Source organism: Coffea arabica, chromosome 1e, assembly GCF_036785885.1.
Source record: "Coffea arabica cultivar ET-39 chromosome 1e, Coffea Arabica ET-39 HiFi, whole genome shotgun sequence".
NCBI classification, from domain to species: domain Eukaryota; kingdom Viridiplantae; phylum Streptophyta; class Magnoliopsida; order Gentianales; family Rubiaceae; genus Coffea; species Coffea arabica.
In genome coordinates, this window is record NC_092311.1 from 47,235,502 (window position 1) to 47,259,976 (window position 24,475).

Genomic DNA, 24,475 nt, shown 5'->3' on the forward strand with positions numbered 1-24,475 from the left:
ATATTGTTTGAAAGCACATAATCAAAAGTTAGGCACACACGGTTGTTAGCACTCATAAATCAAAACAGCACAAAACCTTGATTATATTTTTGGCGTAAATCAGCTTCAAATTTTGATATCCGTAAGATAAAGAAAATATCATTCGCAAAGACAGGACTGGTAATCTTAGAGATGCGTTGAGATATTATTGACTCTTCTTGGAACATCCCCCTCTAACAGCATCAAATTTTTTTTTTTTTTTTTTAAAAAAAAAGGCCAAACGTTAGGCTTGTCACTTTTTATTACGTTATTATATTCGCAACCTTTTCTGGCCGACTCTTAGAACTCGCACATGCTTATGCTATAAGCATCTTTAGGCAGACATGCCACTGCTACTAGTACTAGCTCCCGTGCTGAGAGATTCATGACTCATGTTACCTCCATCGTTAACATCCTCAATTTCCTTCATTTGGTTTGAATTTTTACTTCAACTTCATCAGTTCTTGTTTCTTATCATATACTTCATACCTTGTACCCGTAACTTTTGGAAATTAAACGCTCTTTTTTTTTCATATTATTATTATTGTTAAAGAAACTTAACATTCATGAAAAGTCATAAAAAAATCATAAGAAACATAAATAGACATGTAAGAACAACAAACCTCAAAAAAGGTCTACACATTTCGTTCTAATTGAAAACAAAAATTTTGAAAAATGTACAACCTGATTTCGTCCCCCCAAGTATTAAAGCGGAGATGTTCCGCAAGAAGTTTTGCGCTCTGTCTACAACCATGTCAGAAGCTTCCTGATGTGTGAAACTGCAACCACAACGTACAGATATAGCTGATCATAGCAACAAGGATGAGGATCAAATTCACCCAATATACTGGAAACTCCCTTGATTTTGCCAGAACAAGGCATCCAAATTCAGAGTTGAAACACTACAGAGGTTAGGTGCTGGGACACCGTAAACGAGAAGAAGAGCACTCGTAACAAGTACTTGGACATTAAATACAAGAAAGACCAAAATTTGATGAACTCCAACTATACTATTTCTATTAATTACTAATGTTTAGGTGAGGTCAGGCATTTACAAGGTATTTTTTCAATAAAAGAGAGAAAAAGAGGATAATCTTGTTGCTAAAAATTGCTCCCCACTACGTCCATGGTAATTTACCCGTCGGATTCTTCCTCCATTTTGGCACCCTAATGTCCCACATAGGCATTTACATTATAAGCGAGAAACCTAGTAACTAATCATCAGCATAAAAAAGAGAAGGAATGTTTACTGGACCTGCTGGAAGAAGAATGACCTGATCAGAAACACTTGATGCATCAAAAAACTGTAAAACTGGACAAGAATGGAAAATGAGCAGCAAACTACTAACCAATTCAAAAGAGAACTCCCTCTCGAGCAGCAAAACTTTTAAAGCAGGGGGATGTTTCAACTAAATTCTTCCACTGTGTGTCTACAAATATCTCAGATGACTTTCTGACAGGAGAAATTGCAGCCTCTACATTGTACAAATACAGGTGAACTTAGGAACAAGAATGAAGACCGATTTTCCCCTTATATGTCTTCCACAAGCAAAAGGATGTCTCGAAGCATTCTTGATATTTTTGCAAGAAAAAAAATCCCAACTAAATACAACTCCTTTATTCAGAGTCTGAATCAATAGATAGTAATAACCTCGGCCTCACAGAACGCCGCTGTCGAGGAAATGTAAAAGGGCTATCTGATCTTTCCCTACTCGCCTTTGAAGATCTGCCATCAGACATGCCAAGAAGCAAAGAAGCTACAGAAAAAGGTAGAAACGAAGTCCTAGTGTTAAGCAAATAAGTAAAAGATTAGAAAGCATGAAGCTACTAAAAACATCAAGCAAAAGGAAGATAACTTAACAGTGTTATCCCAGAGGGCACATGTTGACATTAAAGTTTTTCTCAAGTCCTCTAATTGCAAATAAGGTGGAAAGGAAAAGTTGCTTGTGTGCAACCAAGGGAACAGGTCAAAAGCTCATGTAATCCCTCAATCACACTTTTTTGATATGGGATATGATAGCTTTACTGCTTTGATGGTTAACATTTGACAAATGTAGCATCAAAAAGGAAAACCCGGCATTTGCTTTTTCTTTTCTCAAGGATGCATTTCCTTCAGATTCCAACCATCCCAAAGTCATGCTCCTTGAAAATAGATGCTTTAATGTAAAATTAAAATTAAAGAAAAGGGAATTTGTTCAAAAGAGGCAAGATTATAGCATTTAGGATGATGGCTTTGTCTTCTGGATAATATACCAATGTACACAAAGAGTTTGCTTCTTGGTCTCTGCCCAAATCTCACCACATACGCTACACAAACTACTAGTCCACATGAATCCTCGTCTTGCTAGCGAACCAGGATTTATTAGAGATCTTCTAAAAGTAAACAGAGTTAAGAGTAGGCAGGTGTCATGTAAGTAGATTCATAGAAGATATAAGAAGGTAGTGATTGAAAGAACGGATATAAACCTTCAGCCAGTGAGTCCAAAGCACCTTCCTTCGACTGTAGTGGCTGCCCAGAATTTAACCCATTTGCAGCAGCAGATTCGCCAGTGCTCCCTCCACCACCATCCCCAAGCCTGAGAGAAATCCAATCCTCAGTATGAATACCATTTGACACATCTGGTTGATCTCTCAATTCAGCCTGCACTGATGCATCTGTTGGCCTCGTAGGAAGAAATATTTGAAGTGAAGGGTCATTACCACCAAATACCAAGGGATTATCCACCAAACCATCGTTGATATTACCATGAACAGGTTCAATGAAGGACTCCGGAACAAGAGCAGCAGATCCCATGGCAGTCTCTGCACCCAGCGTGTAGCCATTAATTGATGAGGTACAGTTAATGGAACCCTGCTGCATATCAACAAAAGCATCAGAGACATCTCCATCCGAACCAAATAACTGAAAACCAGGGCCCGCCTGACTGCCAGAAGGCAACGAAGACCACATATGCATCAAATCATCATCATGGCCATTCAGAAAACTGGGGCATGAACCTGCACCTACGTTAAGCGTAGGATCTTCAGGATAGGAATCAGGAATTCCTTGTGCAGCAACTGAATATGAAACTTCACCACCATCAGTATGGTGGTTCTTATAGATATGTCCAGATGAAATTAGTGGTTCATTTTCTTCCTCTGAATCACTTAGGACAATGACCTCAGTGTCCCCCAATGGTGCAATTGGATTTCGATCGCTATATCCATAAGTTGGTTCAATGTTCAGAGAGATTGATTCAAGTTCAATTCCATTGTTAGTTGAATAGTCAAGGTTCCCGCCACCATCCTGGTTAACACTAGGATCTTCACCATCTTTGTCACTGCTAGCGGCGCTACTGCTCATGGGAATAATATTCTGTCTATGACAAAAATCTTCATTCAAATTATTTCCGGATGAAAATGTCTGCAAATCTTCCGGTTTGCTAATTTCCCAAATACCATTTCTGTTTTTCTTCATTCCAAGCTTCAAACCAGCATGGCCATCAGAACCACCTTCCTGTTTAATCTGCTTCAGCATCACAGGTTTTGGCTTAGATTCTACATCCGCGGAAAGAGAACCATCAGGAGCATGCCACAGCCCAAGATCCCCAAGACCCCTACGGTCACCTTCTACCTTTGCACGCCAAGAACCGTCGGGCTTCACTTCAATCTCATTCACTTCTTCTCCATAACTCCGCAACTATTCCCAATGCAGAAAAATGCACATGGCTTAAGAGTAAAGATGACATAACTAATGTTATAAAAAAAAATATGACAGATGGCAATACCTTAGATGTGATGCGATTGAAATATGGGTCTATGATGATATTCTCCAGGCAATAGTTCTTGAGACAAATGGGGCATTGCCACTGCAGCCATGTAGAAGATTTTATTGGTCAACTAGGGAAAAGGATGGTCCTAAAAAGACCAACAAGATACACAAGTATTTCATGCTTACCTTCCTAGACCGCATGTTCATTTCCACAAAAACCTCAAGATCAAAACAGCCCATGTGAACACACGGTTTAAATCTTCCAGCAACCTTCATTCGTGAACCACTCATCTGCAGACACAAAATTCACAAAATGCATTACTGCAAGGAAAAATAATGAACAAACAAGGAGATCAAATGAGACTCGTGAAACTTATGACCTTATTTTGGAGAAGTAAGATAGCATATCAAGATGTGCAGAAATTTGTTTGGAACAGATGATGCTTATGTAATATTACATAACGACATTGACAAGTATAAACACAACATGAATATTGGTAGGCTTATAGGTACATATTTATGTAAGAATGCACGTGTCTAAGTATGCCTACAAAATTAGAGATGAAAAAGTTGGATGTAGAGATAGGCAGAATCATATGCTTCAGGAATGGTGATGGTTTGCACCTTCAACTAGAAATGGTAAAATGTATTACTTAACCTAGTTCACTGCATTTAAATTACCAAAAGTCTACTGTGAAGTCAACGCTTGTATATTATGTGGATACCAACATGAAGAATCTTTTTTCTTTTTCTGGCAACAAAGTCACAAAAGGTTTTTTTAATGGATAAAATACCCAAAAACTCCTTGTGGTTTGTTAAATGTTCAATTTAACTCCCTCTAGTTTGAAAATCTACACTATAACTCCCTGTGATTTCAACTAAATTGAAATTGGACAGAAAGCATCTAATCTAACGGTTATACATGAAATGTCAATATTGCCCTTATATAAATGAACTCTCTATGGTTTGTTGAATGTTCAATTAAACTCCCTTTGGTTTGAAAAATTACACTATGACCCCCTACGATTTCGACTAAATTGAAAATTGAATGAAAAGCATCTCACGTATAGTAGGGGCAATATTGACATTTCACGCACAACTGTTAGATTTGATGCTCTCTGTCCAATTTTCAATTTAGTCAAAACCACGGGGAGTTATAGTGTAGGTTTTCAAACCAGAGGGAGTTAAATTTGAATATTTGTCAAACCACAAGGAATTTTTTGGTATTTTACCCTTTTTTAATCTTTATCAGGGACTAAAGTTACCAGAAATACATCATGTCTAACATGCACAAACTCCAAAAAGTTAGAAATTAACAAGCATTCTTTCCATTAATATCCAAAACCAAGGGATACGGAAACAATGCAAATGATGCAGGAAGCATCAGAGTTTATGCCTCGACCCAAAATTTGTGAAATCAATATCTTGGTTCTAAATTTAATTACTAAGATGCATCAAGGAATGCATGTTAAGTGCCATTTGTGATTATAAGAACATTAAGCACACATGTACACACAAATATAAATACACTTGCATGCCTATAGTAACCCCCATGTCATGCGCAACTTATTATATAGAGTGGTCTATAATTTCTTCTTAACCTGAGTGTTCAAGTAACAATGAGGCAGCAAATCTATCTTGATCACTATTAACCAAGAGAACATTGACTAAGAAGGCTATAAAGTACTCAGCATGTACTACAGTACATGACTTGTGCCTTTAGGACATAAACTATTAATTTTGAGGCAATTAACCTTGGTAGATTTGGGGAAACTACAACTTCTAGGTATTTTGCCCTACAAAGGAAAAGAACAGGAGAATTGGACCCTTTGTTTCATTAATCTTCTTGGACATGCAAAAACAAGATCACAGGTAGAAAAAAGAATGCTTGAAGCCAAATTACCAATAGAGAACGAATTTAAAGTTCAAAAATCAGTGTCCTTACAAGTAACAAGAGCCAACGGATACAAATCACCAAGAATGTTCATAGCACCAAGTTGAAGCCAAATCTAAACTCAAGATATTTGTTTTTATGGGATATGTTACTTTTCGGGGAAGATTGAAATACATCTCGTCTAAAATGCCTACATCGGAACATACAAGACCAAAACATAGTACATCAAGTCAGAAAAGGATAATTTTATAAAGCACCGATCAAACTTGACAGGTTACTTGGATAAATATACGCTTTCATCCTAATACTTCATGTATACCTTTTTTCCTTTTATGCGTTTCTTTTTATTTTTTGTTTTTGGCAGGGGTGAAGGGTAATATGTGGTGGTTAAAGTATCCAGTACACAAAAAAATTGAAAACTATCAGAAGACTTTCAGATTTTAACACTCCCAGATTCCATCATAGGCCAAAGCAAGAACTAGGACTGCAAGCCATTCCTCTTTTCTGTGCATGAACCAGTGCTCTTTAGGTGAAAGTCTAATTTAAGAAGACTACGAGCCATTAATTCAAAAGCAAATGCGGCAAAAAAAAAAAAGGAAATGCATAAAAACCATTGACAAAGATTCTGAAGTTGAGTGGCATGTCATTATAACATCATTATAACATAAGAAGCAGGTTGCAATGGTGTAGTAGATTAGAAACCAAATGATATCGCTGGGCAACATCATAATTGAGGATGATTAACCCTTATAGACACTAAACAAAATTGTGGGGAAAAAAAATGCCACAAAAAGCTATATAATTCAAATCAGACGTCGACGTGAAATCAAATATCATCCTATCTTTAACAACCAAACACACAAACATTAACATCCTTACAGGACAACGAAGATTGACAGGAATAAAATCAGCAACAACTTCCAAATCGCTGTCACTGTCAGCATTTTCTGTTTCTGTCCCACCACCAACACAACGTTTCACACGAGCAAGCGCATCTTCAAATAGCTCCCCTTCAGATTCCTTGGGAATCAAGTTGAGAATCTATAGAGGCAAATAGGAAGGAAAAGAAGAAACAAAAAATAAGCAACGCAACCTAGAGAGCAAAATTTCCCACATAATGCCAAACAGGAACAAATATTCAGGAAGTAACTTGTTTAACCCACATGTTGAACAGTCCGACGCTTAACAATTCTGACACCCAGACAGAAGACACGAGCATCGCATCCTGTTAAGGAAATCCTATTAATTCCATCTCTGGTGCACGGGGTGATCTGGGAAAACAAAACAAAATGAACTAAAAAAATCACAAGGGAATCATGGCAAGAATATATTCGCATAAACGAAGTGACAGCTAATTGACACCTAAGTTCATCATCAAAAGCAGAAGCATACACAAAAGATTACCAAATAGAGCACACATAGGCTGCTGGACTTTAAAAAGCAAACACAAAGTAAATGCAGTGAAGCATATGAGTAGTAGTTTTTCAATTTGAAAACTGAACAGAGAAGAAATTATTTTCTCTGACAATAATAAAACACTCACAACAGGCCCATCATCTCGACCATTTGCACCTAGCAACTGTGATCCTGGCCTATTTATCGCCCGAACTGGTACACCTATTGCAACATATAGAAGTATAATTACAAAGTAATCCGTTCCAGCTTAAAGTGAAGCCCAAAAAAAAACAAATTAAAGCATCATAACAGTGAAAAATCTAAGTACTGGCTAGCATAATTCAACTTCATTACAATAATATCCATATACCCAGATAACTCTATGAATGCTCAAAATGTAGCTTCAATCAGTTGTTGTTTATGCTTTTCTAGCTTGGAAGCGATCCACAAGATTTGCAACAGCAGAAAGAGATTAAGAAACCATAGTTTATATGAAAAAGAGACTTTCTTTTTTTTTTCATTTTTTGTTTTGTTTCATAAATGAAAAAGAGACTTAATCTCATATGGAAAGACGTTTTAACAGTGTCGAGGTCCCATTTACATTTTAAGGTTGTAATCCATAACCATAATGTGGTTCCAAAGTAAAGCAAGCAATAAAGCATACCATTGACTTGTAGGTCAGCATACTGTGGCCACTGCATCCTAAAAGGAACCTTGTCATTAAGAAGCATACACCATGCCTGATCACGATAACACAAGATTAAAAACAAGGCGAAATATATCCACAGACAAGTATCTAATCCGGAAAATAATTAATATGCACTCTTGTTATTTATCGAAGTGCATGACCAACCTGAACATCATACTCTTGTTTTGACAACAAGTCCTTGTCCGCTCTAGTGAGCTGAAATGTTTTCTCAATGCTCTGTACAGGGTTAGAGCTGGAATATGCACAAACATAACATAAGCTACGGCACATATGTGTCAGCACTTGCACGCACATGCCCAAATATCAATGAATGATAATATAAACATAATAGTTGCTTAAATCCAGCTAAACTCAATCGTATGACAAATATCCTGTCTCACATGACATGCACAAACCCACACCCCAAAATAAAAACCACAGAATCTCTCATTCTATCTGCCGAAAAGTTAATGAACAAACTAGAAAATGTTTTTGATGGTTTTCTAACTATTTGAATAAACATTCTTGGCCAGAATGCAGCCAAACTTCTATCGCTATGATTAATTTTGAGGTAAGAGAGATTTTTCAAAGATGCTGAGTGCCAGAACAACAATCATAGTTACTAACACACCTATATCATGCCACACCTTTTCTATACAAAATTGACCCTTAAAACAAAATAATTGAAGATGAACACTATCTCATACCAATTTGAAACACAATTGTGAAAATCAAATTCTGGTCATAGGACCAAAAGCATTATATCTGTTCAACTAAAAGAACAAAAAAAATAAGAAATCTACAGTACTCACCCATCAGCAGGAACACTTGTAATCAGTAACTTCACTGGATATAGAGGATGTGCCATTGTCACCCAGAAGCTGCACACAGCAAAAGCAATCAAATTTAATAATTCCCAAAAAACAATGCTAATAGTACACACTGTGATGCCAAATTTCTCATCATCAAATGATCATAGTGGAAAATGATTCATTTCTTAAAGACTTATGTACTAGCCCAATCAGAGTAAAAAACACAGGAAAAACAACTTCAAACAATCAAGTTTCGTACAACCTTCTTCAGGGTGAAAAGATCCATTCAGGCAGTAAAATCACTAAAATCAGAATTTACACTTATGGGTGGTATACATAACCTTAACATGAAAACATATTCAGGCTGAAACACACGACATTCAACTAGTAAGCATGCTGGAAGGAGGGGGGAACTAGAATCAGCACCCAAAGGACTGACAAGCTCTTTTTGTTAACTCTTATATGTAAAGCTAACAAACTATAATAGGGAAAAATCAGAGATAACTCCAATAATGCAATCTGCTAAAAAACCAATGATGAATCATAGAAAAACAAAAGCAGACAACACATAGCACCAATAGAGAAGAGCATCAATATTAAATGTTCAATAATTCACAGAAACACAAAATATCTGAAGTGAAACTTACGGGTCTGCACGAGTCAATCTACACAATTCACAGTAGAAAGTCTCTGGAGGGACAGGTAAAGCACCCTCATTAGGCTTCTCAGAAATGATAACACAACCTATGTGTTGCCACACACCGCATTTTGGATCTTCACACTGTAGCCAGAAGTCAACCATTAACTACTAGTAAAGATGAAGATTCAATGTCTGACAGCTGGTTACAATCATATAACCAATTACATATCCATGTAACACTAAGTCTGGTACAAAAAGAACCAGTATGATCCAAAAGAAGGTTAGAAGACATCATAAAACACATTCCTGCATCAGAACACGCATGCAGCACAGCGTAATACCATATGAACACAGCATGCAGCACTCAACTAAAGTTGGGCTAAGGGATAATGCACCAGAAACAAGATAGCAAGGGAAGTAACATACAAATAAGAAACTACAAAAAACCAAGTAAAAACGCACTAGAATGCATGAACATTGACCAGCAATATGCTCGTTACTTAAACCTTTATTTATCATGCAATAACATCTATGCACTTGCAACATAATCATGGATGTGTGTCTGTGAAGGAGAGAGATGCAATAGGTATAATACGTCTTACCTTAATCATGGTCTCATTTGGCAATGAGCTCCCACAAGGGCAGCGAATCTTCTCCGTTTGATAAGAGTCCTCAATTTCCTCCTTCAGCTTTACATTACTGCATTCAGAACCACCTTGTGATTTGGATGCCAAATCAGTCGCTCCAGAAACCTGCATTTTCCTGGAAGCACCAAGACAAGGTTTACGTGCATTGATAAATTCAGGAAAGTTCAGAAAGCTTGACCAAACAACTTTCAAACATCTGAAGCAAATACTATTATGAAACAAGTATCTGTAGTTGTGAGGAAGCACAACCCTACTAACGCAACCAAATTAAATTAACATAACTAAACTTTGCCTGTAATATCAACATAGAAGTAATTCAGCAAAGAGTACAAAAGACAGACCTGTGAGTATCATCGACTAGTTTTGCTACGTCATCCTTCCCTACAGCATTTTTCTTTGCCCACATTCCTGAAACTGTGAATAACTCACAAGTGAACTTATTATACATAAAACAAGTAAATAATTATCAAAATTCCATCTCACTTTTCCAAAGCTCAAAACCACATTCATGATCTGCCATGGCCCATAATTTAGATGGAACTGGTCCAAAAATGACAAATAAAAGAGTTGATCTCAGCAGTAACAAAGCATATGAACGCTCAAAATTCATAACAATTCATAACAATGCCATCTGCACACGTATGATAGTAGCTTGTCGAGATATTCCCACCAAATGTTCCCCCAACCCCCCCCCCCCCCCCAAAAGCCAAAAAAAACTGGGGGAAAAAAGGAAAAAGAAACTCTCAAAAACCACCAAAATCTCTCCATTTTACAAGAGAAAGGGAAGTAAGAATATTCATTAATTTTTGTACTAGTTCAAGTACAAGATTGCACATACAAGGCAACAACTAATACCTGAGATCAAAAGCTGCATGCATAAAATACGCATCGCAAATTGTTCATTGGCATCATGACAGCATAAGTAGCGTACAGTCATGTTAGTCCACACTATCAATGAGAATAGAAGTGCCAAGCAGACATATATATTTCATGAAGGAAAACGTAACACCAACTTAAATAAACATGCCAATGTGGAGCTATAGTATCATGAGTACAAATACTTCCCGAAAAAGGAACAGCAAAAGGTAAATGCAGTTATGCACCTTGATCATCAGAGAGCACGTTCAATATCCGATCAACAAGGTCCTGAATCGACACAAAAAAAAGAGAAGATTGCACAAGAGTTCTTACAAAAAATAATAAAATACATAAACAAATGATCAACTACTGATAAAATTGATGGAGAAGCAACACCATGGAGAGGAAACCCATCATAGCGAGAACAGAAATTTATAAAATTGATGGAGAAGAGCAGCTATTCACCTTGGAACTCGATGCTTTTAGTGGACCTAAGTGAGTCAAGTCAATTTCTAAATTCACGAAAACAGACTTGCTCAATTATTTCTCAGCACCAAGACACGTAACCCTCGGTTTCACATCCACTAAATAACTATGCCACATGTTGACAAGAAATCATAAGTTGAACATATAATTTTGTTAAAAACTTCTTCACTAACTTCCGCAATGAAAAATTACAAGCTTAAATTAATACAAAATCACATTCCTAAATCCTAAAGGGAAAAAAATCAAAAAGGAGGGCGCACTGAAAAAGCACCAAATGGTTGTATAAACACTTTTTTAATAGCAAGAGATTATCAGTAAAGCTTGGCTTAAGAAAGTGATGAAAACTTCTAAAATCTCACAGAACAACCCCAAACAGTATAGTAAAATAATAGATGGCCCGAACATGATCAACTAATCCAGAAACTCCTTAGAGGATCCAACCACAAGTTCTGATCAATTTCAAGAGCTGGTAAAAGATAAAAGATGATGCTAAGACACAAAAATCCTGAGTACGAATAGCAAACAACAGTTGAAGTAACCAAATAATCCTTACAGCTTTCCCAACAAAGCAAACACAACTAGGTTTAAAGAAGTAATAGAGATCATAGAATGGAAAAGGAAACAAAAGGGGGCAAAAGACAAACTTAGTGTGCAACAGTAAAAACAACAGAACAGTTCTCGTATCAAACCTGCTTCTTTCCTTGTTTTGACATTCCTAATTGCGTAAGAACATCCTTAAGCTCTTTTATTCGGAAATAAGCCAACTTGTCCTACAAAACAGAACCACAACAACCAGTTTAGTTGAAATTGAATGTAAATGATCTTAAAAATCCATTAAGAAGAAAGAAACGAAAAAACAGGAACAGAAGGAATAGAAGTGAAGACCCCATAACAGCAGAAAGAAAGGACAGATTGGTCAATACGTAAAACATTGAAATCCCCTTATCAGTAACTCAAATGTGATAAAAAGATTAAAAAGCTAGGCCAAGAGCGAAAAAATTTAGAGCATGGAATTTAAAAAAAAAATCATAATATTGAAAGATGAAGTTGCAGTTCTGCAATAAGTGAGGATCTAGTTAATGATAAGAGCCATAAAACACAGCTTAAGGAAAATAAAGAGAACCTTAAGGCACAAAAAGCTTATGCCGAGTGCGTTTCTTCATACCATATCGCTTGAGCTTAAGCCTAAAACTGGGGTACATGAACAACCATTTTTTGCCATATTCAAAGTCCATTATGTACATCTCAAATTTCAAATATTTATGTAGACTCATAAATGAGTTGTCAAACTAAGATAATTACGTGACAAGTTGATGAAATTACCTAAAAACGGTTGATGAGGAGGGAGTCTTAATAAAAGGTATAAATTAACATCCCCACATGTAGGTACAAGAAATGAACATCTTTTCCTCATGTCTCTACAATAAAATCTACCTTCGCACAACTAACCCATGATCAAGTAAAAAGGACTTCTATTCCATCACCCATTTCAGAGATGAGTTTGCCTAACTAGACAGGATTCCAATTTCGTGCAAATCACAAAACACGGCAAAACAACTTATCAATCACGAAACTCATAACTGAAGCAAAACATTTCTTTCAGCTGAAAAAACAATTAAACATAACAATGCACATTCCACCCAAAAGAAAATGGACGAATTCCACGTAACACCTATACAGCCACAAACCTTGCAACTCGCCACCAAATCCATGTTTAATTCCTGTTGCTGCCACTGCAGCCTCCACCGCCACCGCCGCAGATTTTTAACAGTTCAATCAGCACGGATATCAATCAGCACGGATATCAATCAGCAAAAACCGTGCCCTACCCACACACTACAATCGATCTAATTACATTAAAAAAAAGAAAAAAAATTAAAAAATGAACGAATTCCAATCCAATCAGCACGAAAAAAAATACAAAATAAGATAGTACAAAAATTAGTCAGGCAACTTACGGCGGTGAAGAGAGCTAGGAGCCTGTTTGGAGACAAGGACTGATGAACTCCGTTTGACAAAAGGTTTACGGCAGTGAGTTAAAGTCTCCCAACTCGCCTCCTCAAGCCGACTCAGCCGTTTCGTTTTTTTTTTTTTTTCCTCTTCACAATTTCTTTTGAGTTTTGCTTTGCGTTCCCTTTTTTGACTGAAGAAGAAGAAGAAGCCGGAAGAGGACTAAGAGGTCTAATCCTGCAATTACCCACGGACGTATCATGGATTCATCAAATCCGGTTTATTCACCCCCGACACGTCCGGGTTCAGATTCTGTGTTCTCGGGTGCATACGGCGTCGTGTTGCATTTTTTGTTTGTTTTTAAATTTACTTTTCTTTCTCCTTTTGATTTTTTTTTTTTTTTTGGAAATTTCCCCCTCTGACGCTGGCACTAGCTTGCAGAGCCGCTATAAAAAATTTGGGGACCCCAAAAAAAAACGGAAAAAAGGGGGTGGGACCCAGAATTATGTGGGTCCGACGTTTGGAGGCTTTGCAACTTGTAATGTGAAGCTTCGGTGTCGTTCGAGGGCAGAGGAGCCGTGTCGGTGTTGGATTGCTCGGATCACCTTATTGTTGACTTTGGAGCTACGATTCTACTAGCATTCTGAGTTCTGCAGTTTTGTGAATAATAATGTGGATTTCCTCAATAATAACAATATGAATAGCTATTATTTTAACAAAAATTAATTATTAAAATTTGTTCAAAATATCTCTCACATTTTATAAAATAATTTTTTTCATCCCTCACTTTTAAAAGTATAATTTTACGTCTCTTATAAATTCACATTGATCAAATTTGGCTCCTCCCTAAATTTTCGATTAGTTTTTTGCCGGAATCTACCACATGTCCTGCACGTAATCATTTTTTAAGGGTAAAATTATCAAATTAAATTTTACATAATTCGATTTCTAGTCTCTCACATTTTATAAAATAAATTTTTTCGGCATCACATTTAACAAAATGAATTTTTTTATCCTTCACATTTTTCAAAATAGATTTTTTCATCCCTTATTGATCATGTGTGTGAATAATTTTTTTTAACCCATGTATATATCTATTTGATTTTACTTGAATAGTACGAATAGTATGTAATGTGTCACTATTTGATTTCAACTGATGAAATCAAATAAAGATATATTATATGTTATTTTGTACTACTCAGGTAAATTCAAATAGGTATATATATTAGTTTAAAAAATTATTAGTTTTTCACTTATATTCATTTCCTTTACTTAAAAATTGAAAATAAAGATGACATTTAATTCTAAACATTATTGAGTGTTTATATCGAATTAAATTTGGACAGAAAAAATAAATAAAGGAAAAGTATGATAAAAAGAACTAAGTGATTAGCACTTTCAAATTTTAAAACAATCACAATGCAAATAATTCAACTATTGATTTTAAAAGTAGCGAGTAGAAATTTCAGATTTAAACTGCAATTTGTTAACACGATTATAAAATTTGAATTATGACTAATTAATTAGATGGTCTTATTAGACAACTCAATAAATAAATTATTATCAAAAGAGCAAAGTTACAAATATTGAATAGATTCGCATGGTGAAATCATATAGATATATATATATGGGTTTAAAATAAAATTGTTAATTTTAAACCTTTGTATATATATATTGAATAGAATGTGTACAACTACGATTAATCTGTTTAGGTGAAATCAAATAGAGATATATTACATATTATTCGTATTATTCAGGTGAAATTACATAGATGTATACATGGATTTAAAAAAAAAACTATTCGTACACATAATCAATGAATAATGAAAAAATCCATTTTAAAAAATGTAAGGGATGAAAAAATTTATTTTGTAAAATATGAGGGACAAAATAATTCATTTTGTTAAATGTTAAGGACGAAAAAATTCATTTTGTGAAATGTGAGAAACTATAAATCGAATTATGTAAAATTTAATTTAATAATTTTATCTTTACAAAATGATCACGTGCAAGACACGTGGTGAATTCCGATAAAAAAATTAGTCAAAAACCTAAGTAAGGATTAAATTTGATCAATGTGAATTTATAAAGGATATAAAATTACACTTTTAAAAGAAATGACAAAAAAAAGTCATTTTACAAAATGTAAAAGACGTCTTGAACAATTTCCCCTTAATTATTTATTTACATCCCAAACACATTTTTTAGCCTACATTTTATCCTTCTAACAATATTTTTATCTCATAAATATTACATCACGAAAAGTGATACAGTAATTATTTTAAATAAACTCATATCTAAGTAATGAAAATCCACTTCTAATTCTCAGTAGTGACAACAATGAAAGGTAAAAATTATTGTATGTTCTAATTAGTCATTTTGTTAATGCTCAAACTAAATTGTGCCAATAGATAAACAAATCCAATCGGGCACCAGCCTTTTGGTCTTGTAGTCGGAAGTCAAGAGTTCAATCTTTATCTTCCACCATATTGCTACTATATGTGGTTGTATTCAGTGGCTTTCTCCAATGAAATTTCTACTCATATCGGTTCCCCTTCTTCCTAAATTATGATAGATCATGTTTAGAAATGTTACCATTGCGAAAAAAAAACAAATCCGATCAACTTGGTCCTTTGGATCAATTATTTGTTAGCACATATCAACACTAACAAAAAGCCTTTTTTTCTTTTGTTAGATAGTTTTTAATGACAATTCACTAAGTTTTTATAATGTTATTCTCACTATTCTCGTTTTTTATATTGGTTTGCTATGAAAAATAATATAGTACAAGTGATGTCATAAGAAATTACATGATTAATTGTTTACTAAAAAAAGGAAAAGAAAAGGTGATACTTTCATTTACGAAATTAAAATGATACTTTAATTTATCAATGTCACTTTAAATTTTATCAATGTGATACTTTAATTAAAGTGACATCATAAGAAATTAAAGTTTATCAATCTCATTTTAAGTGATACTTTCATTTACGAAAAAGAAGAGATAACAAAAGGTGACCCTCTCATCAAGTGGTAGGTAAAATTTGTTATTTATATGACCAATAGAAAATTGACTTGTAGAGTTTCAACTCACAATGAAATAATCAAACAAAATAACATTCTGTGAGAACCCGTAAATTGCATTTTCTAGGTTTTCGCATTTTTCATGACTTGTTTTCTGCACTTTCTGTATCCGGAACATTTTCTAGATAATTTTTATGAGTAAATATAGTTTTTAGATGATTTTTCTAGTATCGAATAGATTTTGAGAAATTAAGAGCGTATACCGGACGTGGGACCCACTAGTGTGAGAAGTTCGAAAAAATTCTGCCAATTAGGTTAAGTTTCGGATATTGGTTGAAATTTATCGGGTGTTAAGAGATAAGTAGAGGTTGAGATGTGATTGATGTGAGAGGGACTTAAAGAATAGAGATGTTTTAAAGGAAGTGACAAGTGTCACCTTAAGAGTGGTTGTAACTTATGACAACTATTCACCTTTTTGACTTATTTGACCAATTGATTAAATATCTCAAAAAATTATCACAAAAATCACCATTTCTTACCTCCATTGTGGCCGGCCACCTTGAGCAAGGAAGAAAGAAAAACTCTTCAAAGTTTGGCATCCATCTAGTGCAAATCATCCAAAGCAATCACTTAGACTTGTTTCTACTCCATAAAATCTCTTCTTTAGGTGTTAGTAAGTGGTTTGGTGAAGTGTTTTGGGAAGCTAAGGTGACAAACAACTCTTCCTCTCTTGTTTACTAGGTGAGTGGTGATTGAACTTTCTCCTTCACTTAATGAAGCTTAATTAGTGCCTAGTGGTAGTTAAAGTGATGAATTTTGTGGTTTACTTCTTGGTTTTGGATTATTTGATGAAGTTTCAATTTATTGATGAATTTTCTGGTTTAATATGAATGTGATGTTGTGGCTATCCTTGATGATGGGAATTGATGTTTAATGACTCTAGGAGGTGGAAAAAGTGGAAGATTGCAATTAATTTCTGTTTTGGAAGAAATCTGGAAAATTAGGGTTCTTGGTTCTTCATTCTGTCCGAAATTTTTGGTCCTAGATAGAGGCCGAATTGGCCTTACCTCAAAACATGAAAGTTGTAGGGAATGATATTTTAGAGGTTCCTACAAAATTTCAGGTCAATCGGAGTAGTGTAGAGTGAGAAAAGTCGAAATTACTATTGCTATTCTGGTTTACCCGAAATTGGGATTTGCGACTGTAATTGGTTGTTTTGGTTGGAATTGCTTCCGAATTGGTTGTTGAGGCCTTCTGATGAAATTTAGCCCTGTTTCTTAGCTTTCAACTGGTTTTGGAATTTCTGGATTTGGACTTGTAGAGCCTGAGTTATGATGTTTCCGCTAGAATGCGTTTTGGTGAATCTGTTTTACGTTGTTGATGAAGTATCTTGCATTTTTGACCTGTTTGCACTCAAAACTGGGTTGAGTGACCTTCTGTGATGTTGTAGCCCTGTCTTTTAGCTTCGAAATGGTGGGTCTTTCACCCTCATCCGATAATCGTGGTGCATTTGGTGCTATTACCGCAAAGTAAAGTCAAAACCTGTTTTTTTCAGGGCCAAAGTTAATTGCATGTCCGAAATTTCTGATTTTCTTTAATGTTTGTATATGTTTATGGAACCCTATTGGGGTCATACTTGGCATTGGTTTATGACTCGTTATCGAGTCTCCTTGTACTTGTTTGCATGTTTTAGGGCTTGCTTTCATTCCGGTCATTTCCTAGCTAACTTTTGTACTTGTACTACTTTGAGCCTCGTGAACGGCTTTTGGGAAATGAGATGACTTTTGTGTGAGATGTTGGGACTGATTTGAGGAAATAATGAAACCTTAATGGCTGGAAAAGTAAGAAATTTAGGGGAAGTGCTGCCCGATTTTCTAGGCCGTTTGGTTCTTTTAAGTTGGATTTGCCTTTTGGTAGAAATGAAAGGGCTTTTGGGTTGTTGAACCTAGGTCTTCATGTTATCTTTTTATTCCCAAAAATCATGTTTTGTACCCTTGCATTTGTAATTATTTGGCGAGGCATACGACTAGTAGTCGAGCCTCATGTGCATTTTGTTTACTCGATTATGGATGTGAAACCTTCAATTGGTTTATTTTGATTATTTTAGGGTTTCTTGGCGATTAAGGCCAATCTGAAGTAAAAACTTTTGAAGTTGAATCGGTGAGTGTATCACTCCCCTCCATTGTTGTTTAACTTGATTTCTGCTCTGCAATCTGTTTATTTGTTCGAGACGAGAGTGTACTTTATCACACTCGTTCTCTTGTCTGTTCATATGCCAATTTACTATGCAAAATTTGAATCTGTTATCTGTGTCTGCATCTGTTCGGATTTCTATGACCTATGAGCTCAATCCTGTGGCTAAGTTATTCGAGTCGGGCCGGCAAGGGTCTGGACGATTAGATAACGAACCACAGTAGTCTGTTCGGGGATTTTGGGTATTGAGACCCTTGATTCCGGGTATACTCGAGTATTACCATTTATGTTCGAATACGGTGAGCGGGCCCGGTAAAGGGGTGTTTGGTGGACGGAATTCGGTGCGAAGTGAGGTCTACGGACGCGTTGGTTCTATATACGTTGACGGAGAGTCAACCGGTTTGGATCAAGTATTGCGCTGGAAATTTGGCTCTTGAGAGCCACCTGTATCCTTCTGATTTGAATCATTAGTTACTTTACTTTACATCTGGCATGTGTATCTGATTTGTTAAATGTGAAATGCCATGATTTTCTGCTATATGTTTGGTACCTCATTGAGCGCAAGCTGACCCCTTTCTGTTCCTTTTTGTTTTCCTTACAGGAAAATAAATACTTTTGGACTGGATTTGACAAATGGTTGCCGAATTGAGCTAGTTAGACATATCTTTTGTATAGCTCATTGATTTAAACCCTAAATATACTTTTGGGTCCGTTTCTCTTTTGAATTTGGCAAACCGTACATGTATCCACTTTTGAATCACTTTGGTATGCCTTTGGGTTGTATATGCTAACTTTTGAGATGTAAATATTTGCTTGACGTTTGGTTGGGTTTTGCCATGTCGGTTCCTATTCATGGCCGACTCCGATTTCGTTTTGTTTTATTCTGGGATTTTGACTTGTCTATGCGCGTTGTACGGTCCGGAACGTATTCGATCGCTCTAATCTGAACCGTTAGTCCTGGCGAGAATTGGGCAGGCGGTCCACCGAACCCTTTGGTTCGCCTTAGGGTGAGGTGGGGCTGTCACACATTCCTTGAGATTTTTCACCAAAAGAATGCAATTTAGCCCTGGTAATTTGGATACATGACGTTTAAATGCGTTGGTTAGAATTTTATTAAGTATTCAGTGAGTTACTTAAAATATTTACTCACATAACTCATTTATGTGAATTGCAAGAGATTTACAGTATTAACTATAACAATTAGTAAGTATTTGATATTGATGATATAGACAGTTGTTTATGTTTTACAATTCTAAAATAGATATTTAACTAACATGAAAATGTAATTATAGGCTATTAGATGAATTTATTAGCATGTGTATGTCTATTATTACTTACAAGACCAGTATTCCTACTTACATGAACTAGTGTTAACAACACACTTAATGCGTGTGCAATTTAAAAATATTTTTTCTTTCCTATAAATATACTTATTTTGTTTATACACATAATATTTTCATTAAAGAACTTTGACATATTAGTAACATTTTCTTCAATAGGGTTATAATTAATTTAGTAGTTATAATACGCACGGTTATGAGCGATTACACTGACAAATATGAGTAAGTAGTTAGAATAACAATTAGTATTTCTAATAATGTAATCAAAAGTTCAAGAAATAGCAAAAAAATATTTAAACCAACTACCACTATCCTCCCTTTATATATTGTACAATTAAACACCTCACAATTCATAATCAAGGTTGTATTCGTGTTACCACGTATAAATATACAAATGCACTTAAAAGTTATCTTTACATCAATACTATACGAAAGATAAAATGTTTCTTTTATGAGTCAAAAAATTAACAAGCGTTTTTAAAACATACAAGCACATGTAAAATGTATATAAATAGTAAAAAATAAAAGAAGATCAAATTTGATTTTCGGTTAAAATCAAAGCTAAAAATCCAAAATCAATTTTGAACCAATTATTGCTTTCTTAGAGTTCAACTTTAACCAAAACCAAATCGAAATTGATTTCACCAAATCTTTTATTTATTTTAATTAAATTCAGTCAAAAAATAAATTGACCGAATTCATGCTCACCCCTAATTCCAACTCCAATCTTTAGTTTTAACCAAACTAATTAATATCCATCAATTTCTATCACTAGGAGGCAATGTGCATGTCGCACGTGCCAATATTGTAGACATCCTATAACATTTGGTAGAACACGCTGTAAACTTAGCTTGCGTATCGTGTCATTCTAACATAATTATGTAAAACACACAACACACCTAGCAGGTGTAAAACAAAACAATAATGGTTGCTAATAAACAATAATCTACTTAGGTTCCGTTTGATAAAACTGAATCTGAATTCTGAAATCTGAATTTTGAAATCTGAATACTGAAATAATTAATTTGCTGAATTTTAAGCACTGAAAAAAATATATGAATGTCTGAATTTTAATGCTAAACCTATTTATGCTGTTTGATAAATATTTATAGCTGAATGCTAATATTACCGCTAAATTGTTTCATTGTTTTTTCTTTCACATACACTTTTTTTTTCTTCTCCAAATACACAAATAAAAGCAATTTTTTAAAGATAGAAACACAATGTTTGTGTGATATTTCAATTCATTACTATAATCTTGTTAGTTATTAAACAACTATAACTTAACACTTTCAACACTTAATTTTCAAATTTCAGATTTCGGATTTCAAACTTTAATTTTATCAAATGGATTCCAAATTACTTTAAACTTACTATAATTTATAGTTGTAATATTCAGAAATAGCATGTTAGACACGATTCTCCCTAGAGTCATGTTCTGAACACACATTGTTGAATGAAAACAATTTTTAGGACTAAAATAAAAAGTTTTAATGCCATTTGTATTTTTAAACATAAACATGATACTTGGCATTTTTGTGTACTACTTTCTAAAGTATAAATTGTCAAAAAATGGTCTAAGCAAAAGAATGCGTCACCATGCAAGTATATTCCAGGTGGGATTCTTAAAGGTAGGCGTGGGCATGGATTGGATATTTGGTCTCGTGCACATTTGACTGACCCAATGATGCAGACCTAAAAAGGGACTCAATGCTATTCAAGTATTCAACTATTATTTAATTAATCATTGTCTGGGGCCGAATGTTTAGCTAGTTTAGTCATTAGGTTAGTCCATAGCTAGTCAGTATTTGGGCTCGAATTGGTAGCTAATAAACGGTCCAACTCTTAAAGCTTGGAGCCGTCCTTTAAGTTGGATTATGGGCCGAGTTTCAAGGTTGGTTGTATCTTTTACATTACGCTGTATGAACAACAAAAATACATCATTTTTCCTGTTTCAATAACAGATTATAACATTCTACAGAAATCGTTTCTTGAGACTTTGCTCTCTTGGCTCTATGAGCTACTATTGAACGCCAAGAATAGTTTTCGTGTTCGTCGGTTTATCAATCAAGTTCATCATTCTTGATTGCCACGCCTTCTATCGTTCTTAGGATTCACTAATTCGTATGAATATGGGTCGAGAATGTATCGAAATTTCAATCACGGGAATTAGAGGGGTTCAAATAGAAAATTCCGCCAATTCCAAATTTGTGTTAATCACCATCGATTCGAGGTTCGTTGTTGCAAATTTCGTTATCAACGGGATTTGTATCACCCAACCTGCACATTGTAGATTAGCTATTTTTTGACTTTTATCTATCTCGCGAATGAACGGGCACTTGATATTCAGTCATTGGGTACCTGTTCAAAAAAAGTCAGATCAACAGATATTTGTCCCATCCTTCTTAACATTTAATTTTTTTCTTAAAAAATAGTTTCTACACAAACGTCCAAAGAGAATACCATTTATTTGGTAAGGGTGTGCTGGGGGGGATGGGGCTTCCTTCCCACATTGGTTGGATATAGGCTCTTCAACTTGGGTTTAAGGTTCATAGGGTCATCGTTCAGTTACCTATTGGTTGGATGTGGGTTTCTTGTGGGTCCCCCTTAGATTACTCTTAATTGTGTCCTCTAACCGTTAACCTCCTGAGTGTTTCTAATATAATTGAGTGTGTGTGTTTCTATCTTTTGATAGAAAAAAAAAGAATAAAAAGAAAGAGAAAATATTAATAAGAATCCAAAATTAATGAAAAATGTAATCAGCATTAATTGCCTACGTTAATTAAACTTTTTTTCTAAGAAAATAAGATCATAACATTTACAAATACAAATGAATATTGTAAACAAATTATAGACTCTCATATTTCAGTTGCAATTTATTCAATAAAGTTACTTACTTAGCTCTAAAGATAATACTTTGAATATGTATGTAAAAAATAAAAAATTTAAACCTCTGGCTTTTCCAGCCCTACATACAAGGTGTACCTGACCTTCTTTGGATCCGATGAAAAATTGTGAATCTTTTAGTACCTTAAATTTCAGAGTAAATTGAAGCGGGTACCGTGGGTCACTAGATCAATGGCTTCTTCCGGCCACCCCTGAAAGGGTCAAAATGGAATCAGTCATAGGATCCGGACGACAAAAGCCGGGGAGTTGGTGGAATTAGTGGAGTTAGTGGAATAATTAGTGGAGCAACTAGTGGAATTAGTGCAATAGCTAGTGGAGTTGGTTTCAACTCTATAAATAGATTAATTTCATGTTATGAGAAATGTCAGTTTTACAAAGAAATAAACATTTTGTCCTTTGCTTCTCTTATTATTTGCCTCAATATATGTATCAGTGGTACCAGAGCTAGGCTAGTGAGCGAAAACAAAAGTGAGTTGTGAGAATTATTAATTACGATGGCCACCGACAATTTTGTGCAGCCAGCAATTCCTCGCTTTGTTGGTCACTATGATCATTGGAGTATGATAATGGAGAACTTCTTGAGATCCAAGGAGTATTGGCAGGTTGTCAAATCTGGAGTAGCAGAGCCAACAGCCGGAGAAATATTGTCAGAGGTGCAAAAAATGGAGTTGGAAGCATTGAAACTGAAAGATCTTAAAGTTAAAAATTATCTTTTTCAAGCTATTGATCGAGCCATTTTGGAGACAATTCTTAGCAAAGATACCTCCAAACAAATTTGGGACTCCATGAATAAAAAGTATCAAGGAAATGCAAAGGCGAAGCGGGTGCAGCTTCAAGCTCTTCGGACCGAATTTGAGACTTTACGCATGAAGTCAAGCGAATCAGTCACTGATTATTTCGCAAGAACGATGGCAATCGCTAACAAGATGAGAATCCATGAAGAAAATTTGAAGGATGCCACAATTGTCGAGAAGATTCTTCGATCAATGACAACAAAATTTAATTTTGTTTTATGCTGTATAGAGGAATCGAAAGATATTGATGCAATTTCAATTGATGAGTTGCAGAGTTCTTTGTTGGATCATGAGCAAAAAATTAACCAGCAAGAGAAAGAGGAGCAAGCACGGGTGGCTTCAGCAGAAAGTCACTCAACATGAAGAAGAGACAGAGGCAGAGGCAGAGGTAGAGAAAATAATGATCGTCGCAACCAACAACAACAATACCAACACCAAGAAAATCAATTTCAAGGAAGAAGAAGAGGATGAGGAGGCTATCCATCAACAAATCAAAGGCCAAAGTCAGCAGACAAGTCCAATGTTGAATGCTACAAATGTCATAGGTACGGCCATTATCAGTCCGAATGTCGAACTAATTTGAATAGACAAAATGGAGAAAGGACTAATTTTACAGAAAAAGAAAAAGAAGTGTCTCTTTTGATGGTGTGTCACATGAGTGAAGAAACTCAACAAAACATGTGGTATTTAGACACTGGTTGCAGCAATCATATGTGTGGAGATAAGAAGGCATTATCTGAATTGGACGAGTCATTTCGTAGCACTGTCAAGTTTGGTGACAACTTTACAATTTCTGTTATGGGAAAAGGAAGGGTAATTATCCAAGCTAAAGAAAATTCTTCTACCCACACTATTACTGATGTTCTCTTTGTTCCAAACTTAAAGACAAATTTGCTTAGCGTGGGTCAGTTGCTCGAAAAAGGGTACGAGATTTCAATCAAAAATGGTGTATGTCAGATTCGAGATGCCAAGTTGGGCTTAATTGCTCAAGTTAAGATGACGGCGAATCGTATGTTCCCACTCTATTTGCAGAACTTGACTCATTCATGTTTCTCGACAAAATCGAAAGATGTGGCATGGT

General features: G+C 35.2%; 2 protein-coding genes across 7 annotated transcripts; one reads left to right on the top strand and one right to left on the bottom strand.

Annotated features, from left to right (window-relative positions):
* Window positions 1-595: 595 nt before the first annotated feature.
* On the bottom strand, window positions 596-13,341 carry LOC113708283 (E3 SUMO-protein ligase SIZ1). 6 transcript variants are annotated; one of them, XM_072059216.1, is made up of 19 exons: window positions 13,148-13,341; window positions 12,878-13,036; window positions 11,879-11,959; window positions 10,949-10,991; window positions 10,187-10,259; window positions 9,801-9,960; window positions 9,206-9,339; window positions 8,559-8,627; window positions 7,912-7,999; window positions 7,723-7,798; window positions 7,207-7,280; window positions 6,827-6,934; window positions 6,543-6,704; window positions 3,956-4,060; window positions 3,786-3,866; window positions 2,485-3,697; window positions 1,670-1,775; window positions 1,368-1,493; window positions 596-797 (listed from the first exon to the last, which is right to left on the bottom strand). In XM_072059216.1, the coding sequence occupies exons 2-18, from the start codon at window positions 12,899-12,901 to the stop codon at window positions 1,460-1,462; spliced, it is 2,631 nt and encodes an 876-aa protein (XP_071915317.1). In that variant the 5' UTR covers window positions 12,902-13,036; window positions 13,148-13,341; the 3' UTR covers window positions 596-797; window positions 1,368-1,459. The 6 variants fall into 6 exon arrangements, with proteins under 6 accessions (XP_071915317.1, XP_027086546.1, XP_027086556.1 ...); XM_027230745.2 differs by lacking the exon at window positions 596-797 and adding an exon at window positions 1,009-1,276 and having other exon boundaries at window positions 13,148-13,335; XM_027230755.2 differs by lacking the exon at window positions 596-797 and adding an exon at window positions 1,176-1,273 and having other exon boundaries at window positions 13,148-13,335.
* A 9,753-nt stretch (window positions 13,342-23,094) lies between these two features.
* LOC140019016 (uncharacterized) lies at window positions 23,095-23,757 on the top strand. The gene has a single exon (XM_072071527.1). It carries the CDS (start codon window positions 23,095-23,097, stop codon window positions 23,755-23,757), a length of 663 nt encoding a protein of 220 aa, XP_071927628.1.
* The last annotated feature ends 718 nt before the right edge of the window (window positions 23,758-24,475 follow it).